At 45.9% G+C, this 21,374-nt stretch overlaps 1 protein-coding gene across 3 annotated transcripts in view; it reads right to left on the bottom strand.

The window, feature by feature from the left end:
* Nucleotides 1-21,374, bottom strand: part of CAPN15 (calpain 15) — an 89,645-nt gene that overhangs the window by 7,849 nt on the left and 60,422 nt on the right. For all 3 annotated transcript variants that reach the window (XM_040356543.1, XM_040356542.1, XM_040356541.1), the window contains exons 3-8: nucleotides 11,777-11,982; nucleotides 7,344-7,527; nucleotides 5,971-6,194; nucleotides 1,679-1,804; nucleotides 1,435-1,587; nucleotides 763-924 (exon numbers count right to left, since the gene is read on the bottom strand). In XM_040356543.1, the coding sequence (XP_040212477.1) occupies nucleotides 763-924; nucleotides 1,435-1,587; nucleotides 1,679-1,804; nucleotides 5,971-6,194; nucleotides 7,344-7,527; nucleotides 11,777-11,982 (1,055 nt within the window). The remainder of the gene's footprint in view (nucleotides 1-762; nucleotides 925-1,434; nucleotides 1,588-1,678; nucleotides 1,805-5,970; nucleotides 6,195-7,343; nucleotides 7,528-11,776; nucleotides 11,983-21,374) is intronic.

Here is a 21,374-nt window from a genome sequence, read left to right on the forward strand (position 1 = left end):
GTGTCCTTAGCAACGGATGAGTCATCAGCTGTCAGCGGGCTTCCCCAAAAAAAATATTTTAAAATGCCGTGGGGTCCCCCCCAAAATTCATACCAGATCCTTATCTGAGCATGCAGCATGGCAAATCAGGAAAGGGAGGAGACGAGCGAGCAAACAGCGCCCCCCTCTTGAACCATACAAGACCGTATGACCTCAACATGGGGGGGTGGGTGCTTTGGGGCAGGGGGGGCTCTGCGCCCACCACACCAAAGCACCTTGCCCCCATGTTGATGGGGACATGGGTCTCTTACCGACAACCCTGGCCGGTGGTTGTTGGGGTCTGCAGGTGGGGGGCTTATTGGAACCTGGAAGCCCCCTTTAACAAGGGGTCACCCAGATCCCACCCCCACCTATGTAAATGGGTATCGAGTACATACACTCCCGCAACAGTGGCGTTTTTAACTCCTTTGGGGTTAAAAGCTCTCCGATAGTGGCCAAAAAGCGCCACTTAAACAGCACTAAAACGAGTGGCGCTTTAGCGCTAAAGCAGTTGTTGTGAAAGGGGTCTAAGAGAGGCTCTCACCCTTATCCAAAACGAATGTAGAAGCCCAGCAGCAGACTCAGAGATTTTGGCAGTTTATACAAGGAATCCTTTTATAGGTAAATAACATGTATAAAATGTTAAATGCACATACACCCCTATGGAAAGATTGTTGACATAAAAAGGTCTGGTGGCAGGACCTCTTTATTGTACACCTTTTATTTTAGCCTAATTCTCCCCACCTGCTGCCTTCCTGGAACAACGAAAACTCCAGGGCTGTGCGTTCCACCACTGTCAGAGAGGTGATGGTCACTGGAACGGAGGCCTTGTTGGGAAATGTGCCCTGGACTCTGACTTCATGCCAGTCTGTGTGGATTTTGCAGATGTCAACGGAGTCAAAATACCTGCAGTAACCAAAGTGAACAAATGTGAGACTCAAAGCCCAAACACAACATGGAGCAAAAACAGAATAAAGAGCCAGGTGGCATACAAGACCAAGATCAGGAAAGAGGGGGGCAAATAAAAGGGTGTGCGCCTTATCCAGAATGACCAATCTGGATATTTCTCTTATTTTTTCTTCTTCTTTTATAAGTTTTAGGAGATGAGAAAACAAAAATAGACAATTCTTAAGCCAGCCATAGAAGGTTCAAATCTTGACGGGTTCAACCAGGGCCGGCTAAGATTTGAACCATGGATGGACAGGCTGAATGACTAGGAGACTGCATCGTATATGAAATTTTTGTATTCTGTCCATAGTCTTAGGTTTAATGGTGAATGAAAATGTGGATGGATGAACTTTGCACCTTTTACTTTTCTTTCTCCTTACAACCTCAGTAATAAAAACCACCTTAGCAATAAAAACAATCCAGAGGTCTACAAGGAAATTGATCTAAAAATGACTGAAGGTGACTCACCGTATAAAATCACTATATTCCATCCAGAAAACACCTTCACTACTACCATGCGGCATCAGGTCCTGCTTCAGGGTCGCCGGCCACAAGGCCCAATCATCTGACCAGCTGCCGTTCCAAGAGAAGCGTCCCCAAGGGTTTCGCAGGCGGAGGAGTCTACATAGCAAGAAATTAGAAATTCAAAGGGTGTTTTCTGAGAAACAAACAAGGTTGTGTAGCCGTTGTACCTCCTCTGTACAGTACTCACCGGGAGCCATGGATGTCTCGGAGGTCAAGTATAGAATAGGCATGCCTTGGTCTCAGGCCCACGCTCTCATAGGCCACATCATCCACCTTCATGTTGCCTCCTCCACAAGATGCCCCCATTAGAAAGCTGTATAAGAGATAGAAAGAAGCACAATGTATCAAGTACAGATTTTTGGTAAAAATATTTGTATTTGCCTTTTTTCAAAGAATAACAGAAAGGCATATAAGCTGCCCATGCAGGGGCTCAGAGTGAAGCGTAACCCAGAGAAAACTTCATATACAGACCACCAAATGAGAGAAAACAGTGGCAGTGGTTATGTGCCAAGTCTAGAAAGTTCAGATGGTTTCTAGGAAGATCCGCAGGAATGTCAACGTAAAAACTGGTCTGGCTAAATCCCTAATAATGCACTTTAAATACGCACTCAGGGAGTGGAATGTTACCACAAAGAAGAGGAAGAGGGGAATGAGTCCCAAAAGAAAGAGGAAGAAGAAGAAAATAAAACGGCATCCATAGACGCAGAGTGTATGACTCGGCCCCGGTGCCCGCGTCATTGGATTTGATTGACAGCAGCGGGAGCCAATGGCTGCACTGCTATCAATCTATCCAATCAAAGCCGGGTCTCCAAGGAGAGAAGGACGGTGGGGAAGCGCCCACGGAAATTCGGGGCTCGGGTAAGTAAAACGGGGGGGGGGGGGGGCTGGGGTGCCAGACACTGCAAGGTGTTTTTTTACCTCCATGCATAGGATGAACAGAACAGCATTTTTTTTTACAGCCCCAATTAAAAAATGTTTTTAAATTAGGACGCTGTGTAAAATCTGCAGAAAAAAAAAATGCAATGATTTGCAAATCTCCTAACCCCATATTTCATTCACAATAAAAAACAGGTCAAATGATTAAACTGAGAAAATGTGCCAATGAAAGGGGTAAAAAAAAATGTGGTCATTTTGAAATTGATGGTAGCATCACGTCTCAAAATATATGGATATATCTTTCTGCATTGATGATGCATTTGCAGATGTGCAAGCTGCCCATTATATGCGCACTAACGCACCCCCATACCAGAGACACAGACTTTTGAACTGAGCGCTAATAACAAGCCAGAAGGTTCCTTTCCTCTTTAGTCTGGAGGACACAGTGCCCATGGTTGCCAAAAAGAATGTCAAATTTCAATCAACCAGTCTAACCCCAAAACAGTTTTCCACTTTGCAGCAGACCATTTTAAATGAGCTTTGGTCCAGAGAAGACACTGGTGTTTCTGGATCATGTTCAGACATGGCTTATTCTTTGCCCAATAGAGCTTTTCCTTGCATTTTTGGATGGCATGGCAAACTGTGTTCACAGACAGGGATTTTTGGAAGTATTCCTGAGCACAAGCAGTGGTGGCCATCGCAGAATTATGCCTATTTTTAATGCCATGCTGTCTGAGGGCCAGAAGATCACAGGCATCCAAATATTGTGTTTCAGCCTTGTACTTTATGCACAGAGATTTCTCCAGATCGTCAGAAACTTTTGATAATATTATGTATTGTAGATCAGTGGTCATCAACCCTGTCCTCAGGGCCCACTAACAGGCCAGGTTTGCAAGATAACTGAAATACATCACAGGTGATATCATTTGCTGCTCAGTTATTAAAGTATTCTAGTCTGCATCTCCCCAAGGTAATACATAAAATCTGGCCTGTTAGTGGGCCCTGAGGACAGGGTTGATGACCACTGTTGTAGATCATGATACCGTATTTATCGGCGTATACCGCGCTCTTTTTTGCCCTGAAAATCAGGGCAAAATCGTAGGTGCGCGATATACACCGATACCCGCGCCAAGTTTGAACCACTGCGCCGGCATATACCTAGCGCAGTACACTCGGGTATAGTCGGCAGGCTCGGCTCCTCTCGCGGTCACGTCCTGGACGTACAGGACGTGACTCTGAGAGGAGCCGAGCCTGCCCGACTATACCCGAGTGTACTGCGCTCGGTATATACCAGCGCAGTGGTTCAAACTCGGCACGGGAATCGAGCGGGGAGGACACCACGATGGCCGCAGAAGGACGCCGAACCCGATGAGGAGGACACCACCGAAGCCGCAGACGGACGCCGGACCTGACGAGGCCACCGATGGACGCCACGCAAGACACCAAAACTGTAAGTACTAAAATGTTTTTTTTTACAGGAATGCGGGTCCACATTAGGGGTGCGCGCTATACGCCGGAGCACGCAATACCCCGATAAATACGGTATATTTAAAGTCTTTGCAATTTTACATTGAGGAAAAATTATCAATTTCTAGACACAGTTTTCCAGAGATTGGTTAACCTCTGTCCATCTTTACTTATGAGACACGCTGATGCCGCGTACACACGATCGGAATTTCCTACAACAAAACCGTGGATTTTTATTCTGACGGAATGTTGGCTCAAACTTGTATTGCATATACACGGTCACACAAATGTCGGAAATTCCGAACGTCAAGAAAGCAGTGACGTACAACACTACAAAAATGAAGTTCCATGATTCCGGGCATGTGTCAAATTGATTCCGAGCATGCGTAGGATTTTTGTGCATCGGAATTGGCTACAATTTCTGACAAGAACTTTTGTTGTCGGGAAAAATTGAGAACCAGCTCTCAAATATTTCTTGTCGGAAATTCCAACAGCAAACGTCCGATGGAGCCTCCACACGGTCGGAATATGCGACCAAAAGCTCACATGGAACATTTGTTGTCGGAAATTCCGATCGTGTGTGTACACGGCATGACTCCCTTTTTTTGGATTTGGGCCTGTAATCCAACAAGGTTTAGGAAGGACAAAATGACTTTTCATTCCCCCAGATTCCTTGAACTCTTCATGATGGTTATGGTTTTAATGTCATGGTGGAGAATTAGTCACATGGTTTAAAGCAAAGAGGCTTAAGAATGTGACTAATGCTCAAGGTCATGAACTAACTTGGAAGCCAACTCATCAATTTTACACACAAGACCAGAATATGTATATGAAATTGCCTGGGATGAGACATGCTTGGAAACCATTAGGGGAGACGCTTTATAAATAATTTAAGGAATAATATTTTTTTGCTGAATTTCAGCTATGGGTATTTTTGCATTTTGGTTACATTGGTCCAGCTTGGCAAGTATTGCATGATCCAAACCTGTGGGATCCCCGCGGAAGCTGGAGATCACCACCATAGTAGGCACTGCTACTACAGTGATAACAGCCGTCTTCCAGGCCCTGAGTGAGCGACTTCCTGTGTGCAGAAGGGCAGTTGCTTCGCATGCGACCTGGACCACAGTTGTGATTACTGTAGTAGCAGTGCCTACTATGGTGATCTCCAGCTTCCACAGGAAAGCATACATATCAAGCTGGACCAATGCAACTATGCAAAAATATCCATATCTGAAATTCAGCCTAAAAGTGGAGTGCCACCCATTTTATACACTTCCTCACTCTGGTATCCCCTGTAAAAATCCTTTTTCCCATGGAAATTCTTATTTTTTTAAAGGAAATACCCCAATTATCTTTTTTCTCCTGCATTTCCAGTAGTCCCCGGCGATTCGCAAGGGTCCCTGGGATAGCGGCGTCATGTATCCCAGGAGTCCTTGTGAATCGCCTAGTGACGAAATCTCGCAATGACTGACGGGAACGTCCACTGACGCTGCTATGTCAACGTTTCAGGACTTAAGAGGAAGGAGCGCTGTGCGGTGGCATTACTGCGCAGGCGCAAGATTTGGGAGGTGCATGCGGCACTGATTCCCGGAAGTGGGTAGAAGAGGGCTTCAGATGCCCACAATGGAGATGGACCCTTCAGAGATCCAGATCTTTTTATTTATGTTTGAATTGAAAAGTACTAAAGAGTACTAAAATAACACTATCTAAAGATTGCAAATAAAGTGGATCAAGTTAGTGTGGAGTCTTTAAAAAATAAATAAAAAATTATTGAACTTGGGAATGGAACTTGGCTTTAAACAGTGTTTTGGTGTGTTATTTAGTTATCCTAATGCTGAACAATCTTGTTGGAATTGATAAATAAAAGGGTACGAGTAGGCTCAAATATTTAGCTTTCCAAATCAAATAGCCTCAGGTTTACGCATGTGATCACTAAAGGGAAAATCAGCAATGTAAATTTAGACGCCGTTTTGAATGTACGTGAAAGAACAAAATTAGGCTTGGCCATAGGAACCAGTACGATTCTCCTTTTAAAGTTATAAAATAGAAATTCTAAAAAGTAGGAATAAACAATAGAGGCTTTAAAAAAATAAAACGTGGATCATCATCAGTCAATCCTCGTCTGCACCATCTTACCCGGCTTCTTTAGAGCTTAGCATTTTGGCCCAGATGAGGTCGGTGTCCACGGTCTCCTCTCGGGGGTTCGTAGAGCTAATCTGAAGCATCAGACTTTCACATGGAGCTCCAGTAAGAGTGGCCAACCCCTCGATGGCTCTGCCAGCCTGGAGGGCGAAGTAGGATCCATGGAGCTTTGCTAGGGCCTTCTCTATCAGAGCCACCCACAGCTGCTTCCTTTGGGCCTGTATGAAAAATAAAAAATCATAATGCTTAAATTACATGTAAAACCTTACTGAATATCATTTTTTTACTAAAAGAACTGTGCACCAGGGACAATTGCCATGTTTTTGGTCCATGGACGGACACAGCTTTCTTAAATCTTGACTTGTGGGTTATGTTCCGTCTATTAGGAGACTAGTCCTCTCCCAATAGATGGAACATAACCCACTTGTCAAGATTTAAGGAGCCATGTCCGTCAATGGACAAAAAGGGAAAAAAACCCCATCAAACACAGCTACTGTGCCCATCAAACACAGCTACTGTGCCCATCAAACACAGCTACTGTGCCCATCAAACACAGCTACTGTGCCCATCAAACACAACTACTGTGCCCATCAAACACAACTACTGTACCCATAAATTGCCGCCACTGTCAAAACGCAGCCACCATACCCATCAATTGCTGACACTGTGCCCATCAAATGCTGCTACTGTGCCCCATCAGATGCTGCCTGCACTTACCCGTCTCGCAGCGAGTCAGCGGCGGTCTCCTGCACGTCCTCCATGTCTTCTTCTGTCCTCTCTCAGGCATCCAATCACAGCGCCTGATGTTTCAGCCAATCGGGTGACCGGTAACAGACCCGGCAACCTGATCGGCTGAGAGGCGGATTCAGTGTTAGCAAAGCAAATTCCTTCACTTTGCTAACACACAGCTTATTGAACAGTGAATGCCCAGCATGGCGCCTGCTGTTCACATTTTTGGGCGCCTATTAAAGACTACGGCTCCAATCAGGCGCTTCCAAAAAACACCCCCACCGCTGTAATTCAGGTGCCCTAAAAGGGGCCGGACACCTGACCATAGATAGACACATGCATTGCATGAATCTATCTATGTTGGTTAGAGCGGTGCAGGAGAAGAGTCATGTTGCAGACCCTGTGCAAAAGTTAGCAACTTTATTGAACTTTGACAACAGGGAGTTGATTTAGAAATGCATTCCTCTATACCTCATCTTCATAGTTGGCAAGGTTGAATAGACAACCAGTCCATCCAGTGTGGTGTGTGTGTGTGTTTATGGACATCAGACATATTCTTGGATCTTCAGTTGACAGTCTTAGTTAGTATTGGCATCTGCATTTCTATCCAGGCAGAGGTACTGCAACTTGCCACCTACCTGGGAGAAGAGCAGGTATCCAGCGTCATCGCAGGGCAGCATGTCGTCCACTAGGACTGTGATCCATGTCCCATCTTTGCATAGTCGGACTTGATAGGCTCCTTCTGGGCAGATTGTCCTTGTGATCATCACCCTCTCCACCAGCTCCGGCCTTTCTGCCAGCACCGCCAACGCACTCAGGAACCTGGAAGGATGAAGCCATTTACAGAGTCAACATCCTCCCCTTCCTGGGATCTGAAGAGTTCTGTTACTTCAACGGGTATGCAAAATGTTTTTTCTAGAAGTCTCTGATATATTATGTACAGTATTTTCAAAATAGGTCTAAGATTTATTGTAAAGTTTATATGAAATATCACATTCAAAAACGAACAAAGAAAAAAGGGGGCAGAGAGATTAAGTTAACTCTGCATAGCTCAGTGAGGAGAGCTCTGCGAGCCGATTGGAGGGAAGAGACACACCCCCTTTACACAGGAACAGAGCTGAGGCTGTCAATCTGTGGGAGATCCCTCCCGTGTCACCATTTTTCTCTTGGTGTCAGGAAAACTTGTCAGAAGTGATTCATACTGATAGAAGGAAGCAGCAGGCAAAAGTGACACCGTTCTTTAAATTGAGACAAGTACACACAATATAGGGATATGCTTTGTTCATAATTCATGTCTGAGGTTTACAACCACTTTAAAGGGGTTGTAAAGTTAAAAAAAAAACAAAAAACTAAATATCTTCCTTTACCTTAGTGCAGTCCTCCTTCACTTACCTCATCCTTCCATTTTGCTTTTAAATGTCCTTATTTCTTCTGAGAAATCCTCACTTCCTGTTCTTCTGTCTGTAACTCCACACAGTAATGCAAGGCTTTCTCCCTTGAGTGGAGAAAGCCTCTTGAGGGGGAAGGGGGCGAGCAGGAGGGTCAAGACGATTTCTACTTTGCAGATAGAGAAAGGAGCTGTGTGTTAGTGGGCGTCCTGACACTCCTGCTCGCCCCCCCCCCTCAAGAGGCTTTTTCCACACCAGGGAGAAAGTCTTGCATTACTGTGTGGAGTTACAGACAGAAGAACAGGAAGTGAGGATTTCTCAGAAGAAAGAAGGACATTTAAAAGCAAAAACATTTTACAGTTTTCGGTCCTTCCGCACCTCTATAAAACACTTCGCTAAGTCCTCAATCGATCCAGCGCTGTGCACGACTCCATCTCCACTCTCCCCTTTCTTCCTCTTCACACTTGGACTTGGACAGCAGCAGCAGAAATCATCAGCTCCTGCTGCTGTCAATCAAAGGCTGCGAGGTTGAAGTGGGGGGTGGGGGCTAAGGTGCGCTATGTGCGTCAATGGAGCACAGCTCCATAGACACACAGCTCGGGAACAAGCACGCACATGTGCCCCTATAGAAAACGGCCAAGGTTGCCTGGAGGAGAAAGCCAGAAGAGGAGGTTTGGGGCCGCTCTGTGCATAGAGTAGGTGAGTATAACATGTTTGTTATTTTAATTTAACCACTTAACGCCCGCCGCAAGCCTATTTACGTCCACAGAATGGCACGTACAGGCAGATGGGCGTATATATACGTCCTTGCCTTCTAGCGGGTTTGATCGGGACCCCCCCCCCCCCCCCCGCTGCGTGCGGCTTACCTCGGGGAGAGATCCGGGACGACGGCGCGGCTATTCGTTTATAGCCACTCCGTCGCGATCGCTCCCCGGAGCTGAAGAACGGGGAGAGCAGTATGTAAACACGGCTTCCCCGTGCTTCACTGTGGCGGCTGCATCGATCGAGTGATCCCTTTTATAGGGAGGCTCGATCTATGACGTCAGACCTACAGCCACACCCCCCTACAGTTGTAAACACACACTAGACTCCTTCAGCGCCCCCTGTGGTTAACTCCCAAACTGCAACTGTCATTTTCACAATAAACAATCAATTTAAATGCATTTTTTGCTGTGAAAATGACAATGGTCCCAAAAATGTGTCAAAATTGTCTGATGTGTCCGCCATAATGTCGCAGTCACGAAAAAAAATCGTTGATCGCCGCCAATAGTAGTAAAAAAAATGTTTTTTTATAAAAATGCAATAAAACTATCCCCTATAGGTAGAAGAAAACGTATCGGCCTAAACTGAGGAAAACACATTTTTTATATATGTTTTTGGGGGATATTTATTACAGCAAAAAGTATTGCATTTTTTTCAAAATTGTCGCTCTATTTTCGTTTATATCGCAAAAAATAAAAACCGCAGAGGTGATCAAATACCACCAAAAGAAAGCTCTATTTGTGGGGAAAAAAGGACAATTTTGTTTGGGAGCCACGTCGCTTGACCGCGCAATTGTCTGTTAAAGTGACGCTGTGCCGAATCGCAAAACCTGGCCTGGGCATTTAGCTGCCTAAAGGTCCGGGGCTTAAGTGGTTAAAAGGCAACGCCACTTTCATGAAAAAAATAAACAATTAAAAAATAATTTTATATATATATATGTGTGTGTGTATACAATTGTGACAAGCCATATTGTAATTGAATGTTCTTTAAAATTAACCTTTCCTTTTCAATCTGCAGCCACTCAGTTCTTATAAACAGACGGAGGGGAAACATGTGACAGGTAAGGATACATGCAGGAGGCGTCTATATCCTTATAGATCAGCACTATGGCAGTAGTTTAGAAAGGATGAGGGGGGCTTTACATCCACTTTAAAGAAAATTGTATATCCCGCTTAAGGGACAGTCCACCTTCAGACAGTGGGGGGCACTGCCTGCTGGGGGAGGGGAAGATCAGGTAAGTTAAAAAAGAAAAAAAAAAATCTCTCTTCTGAATGCAAACAAAGCTATTAACCCTTGCAGTGTGGGCCACTCGGAGTTTGGCTATGCTTGCACACAGGTGTCCATCTAGAATGCAGGGGGATTTATCATTGTCATTTATTCTGATAATAATCACAGTTGACCGCATGCAATATATTGAGGGAATATATAAGAAGTATTTGTTTGCAGAACACACAGAGACCAATGCAGGCAGGAGGAATGGAATTAGAATACGTAATGCTAAAAACCAGAGCAGATCGGAGTTCAGATACCCAACAGAATGTGACCAAATCTCTGGGCTCCTCAGATACTAAACATCTCTAAATGTAAAGAAGTCTTTGGGTAGAATGGGGAAGGTGCAGAAGCGCTCCTCTATCTGCTTTCTATTCCTGTCTGCACCCCTGTAGGGAGAGATCTCTGATAACAGTGAGAACTAGGACATGAGACAAGGAGCAAACTCCCCCAACAGGGACACACAGCAATAGAAATTCAGAAGGAACTTGTAACCCTTCCCTACTCTACTCAAAATAAAAATTAAGGTTTCAGCTGGAACTTTTAGCCTGGGTTCACTATGGTGCGATTCCAGACATCGCATGCGATTCGCACCGCATGCCTGTGCACCTCACATGTGATGTCTGTGCAGCTGTGGCCACCCTGTGTTAGCAGAGCAAAGGGCAGTACTGCTGTGCCTGGGCACGGGGTGAGGGGTTAGGGAAGGACCAAGGAAATGTTTGCCCAGGGTCCAGTAAATGTTACAGATGGCCCGGATTCCACCTGGAGAGCCCAATAATCTTTGCTTTTGCCCCCGAATTTATACATCCACCACTTACTGTCTTCACTGCACAAATACCACTGGATCCAAAAGACTCTGCACTGCTTCTTCAAACATCCAGGTAGGGAAGCTGGGCACTGAGAAAAATCACATGGAACAAGCCACTTGGACACCCAAGGCTCTCGTCAACCTACTTGCTAGGAGGAAAGACCAGCGGGTGGCGGGGCGGGGGGGCGAGTGGCTTGCTGCTGTAGGCAAACGAACATATTCACTAGCACACCGTGGATCGTCGGATTACGTCCAAAAATGTAATGCAAAACAAACATCACAATAGTGCAACGTTTCGAGGTCACACAGAACCTCTTCGTCAGGCGACTTTATCACTCGTCCTGACGAAGAGGTCCTGTGTGACCTCGAAACGTTGCACTATTGTGATGTTTGCATTACATTTTTGGACGTAATCGGACGATCCACGCTGTGTGCTGACGAATATTTTCGTTTGTTTGATGGCTCCAGTGCCCAGCTGGTGATCGTTTCAGCACCCACCTTTTCTTTATGAGCCGTTTGACCAGGAACGCGTGCGATTGGAATATTGACTAGATTGCTGCTGTAGGCTTCTTGGCGTCTCTATGTTTGGATGCACATGAAGTGGGGACACTTGGCTGCAGTCCCAAAGCCCACATACAGAGGTGGCTCCATGGGAACCTGCAAGGGAATGGAGCCACCCTAAAGCAGGCACTGAGCAAAGCAACCGCAGGCTTAGAAGGAAAAACACACAGCAAATGTGGTAAGTGCTGACGTCTGCAGTACTATGGGCTTTATACATTTCACAATTTATGGACACTTTAAGCTTGACACCTTTAAAATATTAATCCATTGTGTTTGCACTCACCAGCAGTTTCCCAGCAACCCTTGCAGGATGTCAGAAGGTCGTGGCGTGCGAAAGACAGTCCACTTCACCCCGCGGTCTTTGAGGGTGCAGCTGATCTCTTGCGGTCTAAGCCATTGTTTTACCCGCTGCTGGACGCTGTCCGACTCCGGAAAGCCAACGGAGCGAGGCCCTGGGGGGAAGCTGTCATCCACAAAATTCACCCTGTTCTGGGATGGGGACAGCCAAGAGGACAACTGTCAGGGGAGCCGTGTTATAGAGAGAGCGAGGAGTGGGAGGAAAGGAGTAGGAGAGAATGATGAGAAAGGGTTAGTAATGAGTGACGGAGCGTCTCCAGAGAGTCACAGAGCGGTGTGCAGTGAGCGGGAAGAAAAGGCAGGAGCACCTGGGTCTATATATGGAGGACGACGAGCAGAGGGAGAAGGATCGTGTCTGTATAAGAGGAAGCGGGATGGTGTCTGTACAAGAGGAAGGGGGATGGTGTCTGTACAAGAGGAAGGGGGATAGCGTCTGTATAAGAGGAAGCGGGATAGTGTCTGTATAAGAGGAAGCGGGATAGTGTCTGTATAAGAGGAAGCGGGATAGTGTCTGTATAAGAGGAAGCGGGATAGCGTCTGTATAAGAGGAAGCGGGATAGCGTCTGTATAAGAGGAAGCGGGATAGTGTCTGTATAAGAGGAAGCGGGATAGTGTCTGTATAAGAGGAAGCGGGATAGTGTCTGTAGAAGAGGAAGCGGGATAGTGTCTGTATAAGAGGAAGCGGGATAGCGTCTGTATAAGAGGAAGCGGGATAGCGTCTGTATAAGAGGAAGCGGGATGGTGTCTGTACAAGAGGAAGGGGGATAGCGTCTGTATAAGAGGAAGCGGGATAGTGTCTGTAGAAGAGGAAGCGGGATAGTGTCTGTATAAGAGGAAGCGGGATAGCGTCTGTATAAGAGGAAGCGGGATAGCGTCTGTATAAGAGGAAGCGGGATAGCGTCTGTATAAGAGGAAGCGGGATAGCGTCTGTAGAAGAGGAAGCGGGATAGCGTCTGTATAAGAGGAAGCGGGATAGCGTCTGTAGAAGAGGAAGCGGGATAGCGTCTGTAGAAGAGGAAGCGGGATAGCGTCTGTAGAAGAGGAAGCGGGATAGCGTCTGTAGAAGAGGAAGCGGGATAGCGTCTGTAGAAGAGGAAGCGTGATAGTGTCTGTAGAAGAGGAAGCGGGATAGTGTCTGTATAAGAGGAAGGAGGATAGTGTCTGTAGAAGAGGAAGGAGGATAGTGTCTGTATAAGAGGAAGCGGGATAGTGTCTGTATAAGAGGAAGCGGGATAGCGTCTGTATAAGAGGAAGCGGGATAGTGTCTGTATAAAAGAGGAAGCGGGATAGCGTCTGTATAAGAGGAAGCGGGATAGCGTCTGTATAAGAGGAAGCGGGATAGTGTCTGTATAAGAGGAAGCGGGGTAGTGTCTGTATAAGAGGAAGGAGGATAGTGTCTGTACAAGAGGAAGCGGGATAGTGTCTGTACAAGAGGAAGCGGGATAGTGTCTGTAGAAGAGGAAGCGGGATAGTGTCTGTAGAAGAGGAAGCGGGATAGTGTCTGTATAAGAGGAAGCGGGATAGCGTCTGTATAAGAGGAAGCGGGATAGCGTCTGTATAAGAGGAAGCGGGATAGTGTCTGTAGAAGAGGAAGCGGGATAGTGTCTGTAGAAGAGGAAGCGGGATAGTGTCTGTAGAAGAGGAAGCGGGATAGTGTCTGTACAAGAGGAAGCGGGATAGTGTCTGTATAAGAGGAAGGAGGATAGTGTCTGTATAAGAGGAAGGAGGATAGTGTCTGTATAAGAGGAAGGAGGATAGTGTCTGTATAAGAGGAAGCGGGATAGTGTCTGTATAAGAGGAAGCGGGATAGCGTCTGTATAAGAGGAAGCGGGATAGTGTCTGTATAAAAGAGGAAGCGGGATAGCGTCTGTATAAGAGGAAGCGGGATAGCGTCTGTATAAGAGGAAGCGGGATAGTGTCTGTATAAGAGGAAGCGGGGTAGTGTCTGTATAAGAGGAAGGAGGATAGTGTCTGTACAAGAGGAAGCGGGATAGTGTCTGTACAAGAGGAAGCGGGATAGTGTCTGTAGAAGAGGAAGCGGGATAGTGTCTGTAGAAGAGGAAGCGGGATAGTGTCTGTAGAAGAGGAAGCGGGATAGTGTCTGTAGAAGAGGAAGCGGGATAGTGTCTGTAGAAGAGGAAGCGGGATAGTGTCTGTAGAAGAGGAAGCGGGATAGTGTCTGTAGAAGAGGAAGCGGGATAGTGTCTGTAGAAGAGGAAGCGGGATAGTGTCTGTATAAGAGGAAGGAGGATAGTGTCTGTAGAAGAGGAAGCGGGATAGTGTCTGTAGAAGGAGGAAGCGGGATAGTGTCTGTATAAGAGGAAGCGGGATAGCGTCTGTATAAGAGGAAGCGGGATAGCGTCTGTATAAGAGGAAGGAGGATAGTGTCTGTATAAGAGGAAGCGGGATAGTGTCTGTATAAGAGGAAGCGGGATAGCGTCTGTATAAAAGAGGAAGCGGGATAGTGTCTGTATAAAAGAGGAAGCGGAATAGTGTCTGTATAAGAGGAAGGAGGATAGTGTCTGTATAAGAGGAAGCGGGATAGTGTCTGTATAAGAGGAAGCGGGATAGTGTCTGTATAAGAGGAAGGAGGATAGTGTCTGTATAAGAGGAAGCGGGATAGTGTCTGTATAAGAGGAAGCGGGATAGTGTCTGTATAAGAGGAAGGAGGATAGTGTCTGTATAAGAGGAAGCGGGATAGTGTCTGTATAAGAGGAAGCGGGATAGTGTCTGTATAAGAGGAAGGAGGATAGTGTCTGTATAAGAGGAAGCGGGATAGTGTCTGTATAAGAGGAAGGAGGATAGTGTCTGTATAAGAGGAAGCGGGATAGTGTCTGTATAAGAGGAAGGAGGATAGTGTCTGTATAAGAGGAAGCGGGATAGTGTCTGTATAAGAGGAAGGAGGATAGTGTCTGTATAAGAGGAAGCGGGATAGTGTCTGTATAAGAGGAAGGAGGATAGTGTCTGTATAAGAGGAAGCGGGATAGTGTCTGTATAAGAGGAAGGAGGATAGTGTCTGTATAAGAGGAAGCGGGATAGCGTCTGTATAAGAGGAAGCGGGATAGTGTCTGTATAAGAGGAAGGAGGATAGTGTCTGTATAAGAGGAAGCGGGATAGTGTCTGTATAAGAGGAAGCGGGATAGTGTCTGTATAAGAGGAAGGAGGATAGTGTCTGTATAAGAGGAAGCGGGATAGTGTCTGTATAAGAGGAAGGAGGATAGTGTCTGTATAAGAGGAAGCGGGATAGTGTCTGTATAAGAGGAAGGAGGATAGTGTCTGTATAAGAGGAAGCGGGATAGTGTCTGTATAAGAGGAAGCGGGATAGTGTCTGTATAAGAGGAAGGAGGATAGTGTCTGTATAAGAGGAAGCGGGATAGTGTCTGTATAAGAGGAAGCGGGATAGTGTCTGTATAAGAGGAAGCGGGATAGTGTCTGTATAAGAGGAAGCGGGATAGTGTCTGTACAAGAGGAAGCGGGATAGTGTCTGTATAAGAGGAAGCGGGATAGTGTCTGTATAAGAGGAAGGAGGATAGTGTCTGTATAAGAGGAAGGAGGATAGTGTCTGTATAAGAGGAAGCGGGATAGTGTCTGTATAAGAGGAAGCGGGATAGTGTCTGTATAAGAGGAAGGAGGATAGTGTCTGTATAAGAGGAAGCGGGATAGTGTCTGTATAAGAGGAAGCGGGATAGTGTCTGTATAAGAGGAAGCGGGATAGTGTCTGTATAAGAGGAAGCAAGATGGCAGAGCAAATGCAGATCAAAGAAACAAAAAAGTCTAAAAGGAGCACATTATGAACAGCACAATATAAAGACACAAAGTGAGAACATTATATATTAATATTACACAATTTTTTTTTTAGCATACACTATAGGATTGTAACAGACCTGGGACACCTTCAGGCACTCCAAAGAGAATAGTAATGTGGCATGCATAGTGCCCCCTCACCCACCTATTAGGCCCTGTTCTAAGCCACATTCCTGTCTGAATACGATTCAAAATCCTAACTGTCCAGGGGAATCCTGGACAGGTGGCAACCCTAGATCTCCACCTTGAGCTATTGTGTTCTGACAGGGGGATGGCCCCCACCAAAACACACCGGTCAGGGGTCTCAGCCAATGGCTAAATCAAATGTCGATCAGCAGGCCTTTTTCGGTCATGCCCCTGTAGGAGCGGCGGCAGTACACACAGGCCGAATGTAGGCTGGTTTCTATTAAACCGGCCGATGCCGCCCGACATTTGGCCCGTGTGTACGGCCCTTAACATCACTTTATAAATTAGGCTGTTTACTCTCAGGACCTCCCTAAGGCCAGTTCTACTCACAGCTCATCTTTCAGTTGCAGGCTAACAATAGATCAGCTACAGGCTTCTTATAATTCTAATAGGACACCAGAAGCGAGATCCCATCCCTGATCCTTGGGTAGTTTTAGGACCCTTCAGACCCATGCATGCAGGTTCTTCACTTATTGTGTTAAAAAACCTACCTGCACTATTTCTATTGACGTTATGAAGAAGCACTCTGTCCACAGCGCAAACCCCTGAACCCTGCACTCCCTACGTAGTGCACTCTTGAACTCTGCCCTCTGTACACATCACACCCCTAAACTCTGAGCCAATTGTTACTTAAATAAAAAAACAGTTATAATTAATTAAATGCAGAGGCAATTTGATATGATAAAGAGTAGATAGATACATAGGGGCAGATCCACAAAAGAATTACGCCGGCCTATCTATTGATACGCCGGCGTAATTTTAAAATTTCCCGCGTTGTATCTTAGTTTTGTATCTTCAAAACAAGATACGACGGCATCTCGGGTCGATCCGATAGGCGTACGTCTTAGTACGCCGTCGGATCCAAGATACAATTTTTCGGCGGCCGCTAGGTGTCGTTTCCGTCAAATTCCGTGTCGAGTATGCAAATTAGCTAGTTACGGCGATCCACGAACGTATGTTCGGCCGGCGCATTTTGTTACGTCGTTTGCGTTCAGCTTTTTCCGGCGTATAGTTAAAGCTACTGTTATGAGGCGTACTCAATGTTAAGTATGGCCGTTCCTGCGTAGAAATTTGAAATGTTTACGTCGTTTGCGCAAGTCGTTCGCAAATAGGGATTTGCGTAGAATGACGTCACCGTCGGAAGCATTGGCTTGTTCCGGGTTAATTTCGAGCATGCGCACTGGGATACCCCCACGGACGGCGCATGCGCAGTTAAAAAAAAAAAACATTGTTTACGTCGGGTCACAACGTATTTACATAAAACACGCCCCCATCACAGAGATTTGAATGCCGCGCCATTACGCCGCCAAAGATACACTACGCCGCCGTAACTTACAGCGCGGATTCTTTGTTGATTTAAAAAAAAAAAAAAAAAAAAGTAAGTTACGGCGGTGTAGTGTATCTTAGATACGCTACGCCCGGCGCATAAATGCGCCGCTATACTTGGATCTGCCCCATAGTCTTAAATATAGAACCGGCCCCTTGAGGACAACCATATTGCTGATGCAGTCTCCCGATGAATTTGAGTTTTGACACCCCTGCTCTAGGACATCAAAAAAGGCCAGATAACAGCCAGTGATTCTTAGGCCCCTTTCACATGGGCGTTCCATCAGTCCGTTATTGACCTGCAATGGTCCGTTATTGACCTGTAATTCGATGGATCAAAAATGCGCTGTAACGTATCCCTATGACTAGCCGTATGTAAGCAAATGTGCGCCCATTTACACCAGGGACCGTCCAGGTGTGTCGTACTGAACACAAGACGTTTGAATTCAGGTCAGCTTTTGCGACCCATACCGGATGGCGGCAGATGCATGACAATTTACATCCAACCACCCACACATGTCTACATTGTTCCTTCATTACCAGATGGAGAAAAAAAAAAAAAAAAAAAAAAAAAAGAACAGACACAGATGTCACATATGTGACTTCCATGAGTAGGGGCCTTCTACATCATAAACACTGCTTAATAGCGGACCATGAACTGTAAACCCTGTTCTACCAATCTGTCACAATATGAAACGACGGCGACCGAGGTTTCTCCTACAGATTCTACATCTTGCAGGTAATACGTTTCCACGTCAGCACTGGATGATAGAGCTTGGCGTTTCCCAGCATTCTTTGCGCTGTAGGTGGACTTTAAATAGAAGCGATTGTGTCTTACCGTACACCTGTCAGAGCCACGGTGTGTGTGCCGTATTACTAATCCATCAGTGTCAAATTCACAATTGGTGTCAAGTTCAACTCCTGCACTGCCATGTCATCATCATCGGCAGCACATCGCTATCTTACTCATCAGAAAAACACCTGTGTGTTCAGGTTCCGATGGGAGCCGTCTTTACTCCTAACCATGCAGACAGGTTCAGCTGCACTGTGCCGCCAGAACGTGCGTTGGGGCGTGACGGCTTCCACTGGAGCCTGATCACCCAGGCGTTAAGCTTTGTAAAAGAAGATTTTTTGGGCCCAATTAAAAAGCAGGGGAATATTTGCGTCTTGGTTCACACTGGTACGATGCGGGAACCACAGCTCAGTAACCGAAAGGCCATACGGAGGTACGGGCAGAGAGCTGTAGGAAGTGTCTGCAGGACCCTGTCATTGGACATCCACTGATTGCTTGTAGTTCTTAATGGACTATAAAAGGTGCCAATGAGCAAGTTGGTAGTCCATTAACATGCCCTCCAGCTTTCTTACAGAAAGCCCATAGAGAGATATGGGTAGAAAGCTGGACAACGTACCTGCAGGAGCCTGATATTGCACCCGCAATCCACTGATTGGCCGCACAAAGCTTTGCAGGCTCCTGCAGAGAAAAATTATTGCACGTATTTTAGCCTTTATTAGCCAGATTCAGAGAGAGTTACGCCGACGTAACTCGGAATCTGTGCCGTCGTAAGTTTAAGTGTATGCTCAAACTGAGATACACTTAAACCCGGCTAAGATATGACAGCCTGCGCCGTCGTATCTTAGGGTGCAATTTTTCCGCTGGCTGCTAGGTGGCGCTTCCGTTGAGTTTGGCGTAGAATATGTAAATGCCTAGATACGGCGATTCACTACGAACGTACGTGCGCCCGTTGCAGTAAGGATGCACCGTTTACGTAAGGCGTTTTCCGGCGTAAAGTTAGTCGAACAAATAGCTGGCCTAGTCAATGTTAAGTATGGCCGTCGTTCCCGCGTCCAAATTTGAAAATTTGACGTCGTTTGTGTAAGTCGTCCGTGAATGGGGCTGGAAGTAATTTACGTTTCACGTCGAAACCAATACGTCCTTGCGGCGTACTTTGGAGCAATGCACACTGGGATATGTCCACGGACGGCGCAGGCGCCGTTCGTAAAAAACGTCAATCACGTCGGGTCACCAAACAAACATTTACATAAAACGCGCCCCCCCATCCTCATTTGAATTAGGCGCGCCTACGCCGGCCCCATTTATGCTAGGCCGCCGTAACTTAGGAGGCAAGTGCTTTGTGAATACAGTACTCGCCTCTCTGACTTAAGGCGGCGTAGCGAAAATAAGATACGCTACGCCGCCTTAAAGATGCGGCGCTCTACGTGAATCTAGATATATGAATGCTGAAAAAAATAAAAAAAATAAAAAAATAAAAAAAGATTCTTTTAGTCCTGACCGTCAAAGAAAATATATACAAAAACCAGCATCCATTTCCTTTAGCGTTGTAGTAAAGTTATGCAAAAGTTTTCTTGAGATGGTCAGTGTAGCGATTTTCTTAGAAGAGGAGAGGAAATAAAAGCATGAACTGACTTCAGTGATTTTTAAAAGATGTGGACTTGGCAGTGAAAGGGACTTATCATTGTGATGAGACTCGTGGATTCAGAAATCCGGATATAAAACAGACTGGCATTATTCTGTATATAAACAGCTTGGCAGACAGAGATCTGCGTTTGTCAGCCATACTGGGGTCTCCAAGGGACCATGAGGATAAGATGCATCAATAATTACAAGATCGCATGATCAGACGTAAAACCCATCGTAATTTATTAATTCACAGGCAAGTGTTTAACACTTTGTACCCTGGAGGTTCCTTCCTGCCCATACAGTGGGTATTCCACATGACGGCACAGAATACCTTTCAGAAATAAATACCTTAATTTTAAACTCATGGTTTTAGTTTCTACATCTGAAGATAAGTTCCAGGAAAACTTACATACACAGATAAAAATTGCATCTGTATATGGGAGCTGCTCAACCTGCGAAACGTTTTGTATTTCTGCCTATCCAGGTTTTGAGATTTATACAGCTCTGCCACAGAGCAAAGCCCTGCCTTGGATGGCAGGAGACCTGATCTTTCCCCACTGCAGTTAAAGTGGAGTTCTACCCAAAAGTGGATACTCCGCTTATCTGCCTCCTCTCCCCCCTCCGGTGCCACATTTGGCACCTTTCAGGGGAGAGCGGGTACCTATTTTTCACAGGTATCCATCCCCACTCCAGGGAGATCTTACAGCGGCAAGATCACTCGGGAGCTCAGCCCCCTCCTCCTCCTTCCCCGGCTGCTAGGACATTCATAAAGTGCCGTGTGCTTTGTGCATGCGCAGTAGGGAACCAGCTGTGAAGCCGCAGGGCCGGTTTACCTTACAGGCATTGGTAGTGGCAGCACCCAGGGGCGGACTGACCATTCGGGCACTCTGCCCGAGGGCCCCATGCGACTAGGGGGCCCCCATCATGGTTGCCAGCCTCAGTAAAACCAGGGACAGTATGTATGTGTTTTTTTATTCCAAGATTATAGCTGCCCGCCTCTCCAGTACCCTTTCAGTGTGTGTGTGTGTGTGTGTGTGTGTGTGTGTGTGTGTGTGTATGTATACTGTATACGCCAGAGGCGATTCAGTTTGCATGTGTTGCGCTTTACAAGTTTCTCACTCACTCACTATGTATGTATGTATGTATGTATGTATGTATGTATGTATGTATGTATGTATGTATGTATGTATGTATGTATGTGAGTGTGTGTATACTGTGTATGTATGTATGTGAGTGTGTGTATACTGTGTATGTATGTATGTATGTATGTATGTGAGTGTGTGTATACTGTGTATGTATGTATGTATGTATGTATGTGAGTGTGTGTATACTGTGTATGTATGTATGTATGTATGTATGTATGTATGTATGTGTATTATGTGTGTGTGTGTGTGTGTATGTATAGTGTGTGTGTGTGTATATATGTATGTATACTGTGTGTGTGTGTGTGTGTGTGTGTATACAGTGTATGTATGTATGTATGTATGTATACTGTGTGGCCCCATAATATATTGCCCGGGGGCCCCATAATCTCCTATTGCCCGGGGGCCCCATGAGTTGTAAGTCCGCCCCTGGCAGCACCCGAGAGCCGATGTAAACATGGGCTGGGGTGCCGACATCACTAGAATCCAGTACAGGCAAGTGTCCTAATATTAAAAGTCTGACCCAGGTTCACACTGACAGCGGGATTGAAATCATGCGAATTCAGCTAAAAATCGCACAATTTCATACCCACATGTCAGTCCGACATGTGGGTATGAAATTGTGGGGGCGATTTCAGAGACATTTG

This window comes from Rana temporaria, chromosome 6 (genome assembly GCF_905171775.1).
Source record: "Rana temporaria chromosome 6, aRanTem1.1, whole genome shotgun sequence".
In the NCBI taxonomy this organism is placed as follows: domain Eukaryota; kingdom Metazoa; phylum Chordata; class Amphibia; order Anura; family Ranidae; genus Rana; species Rana temporaria.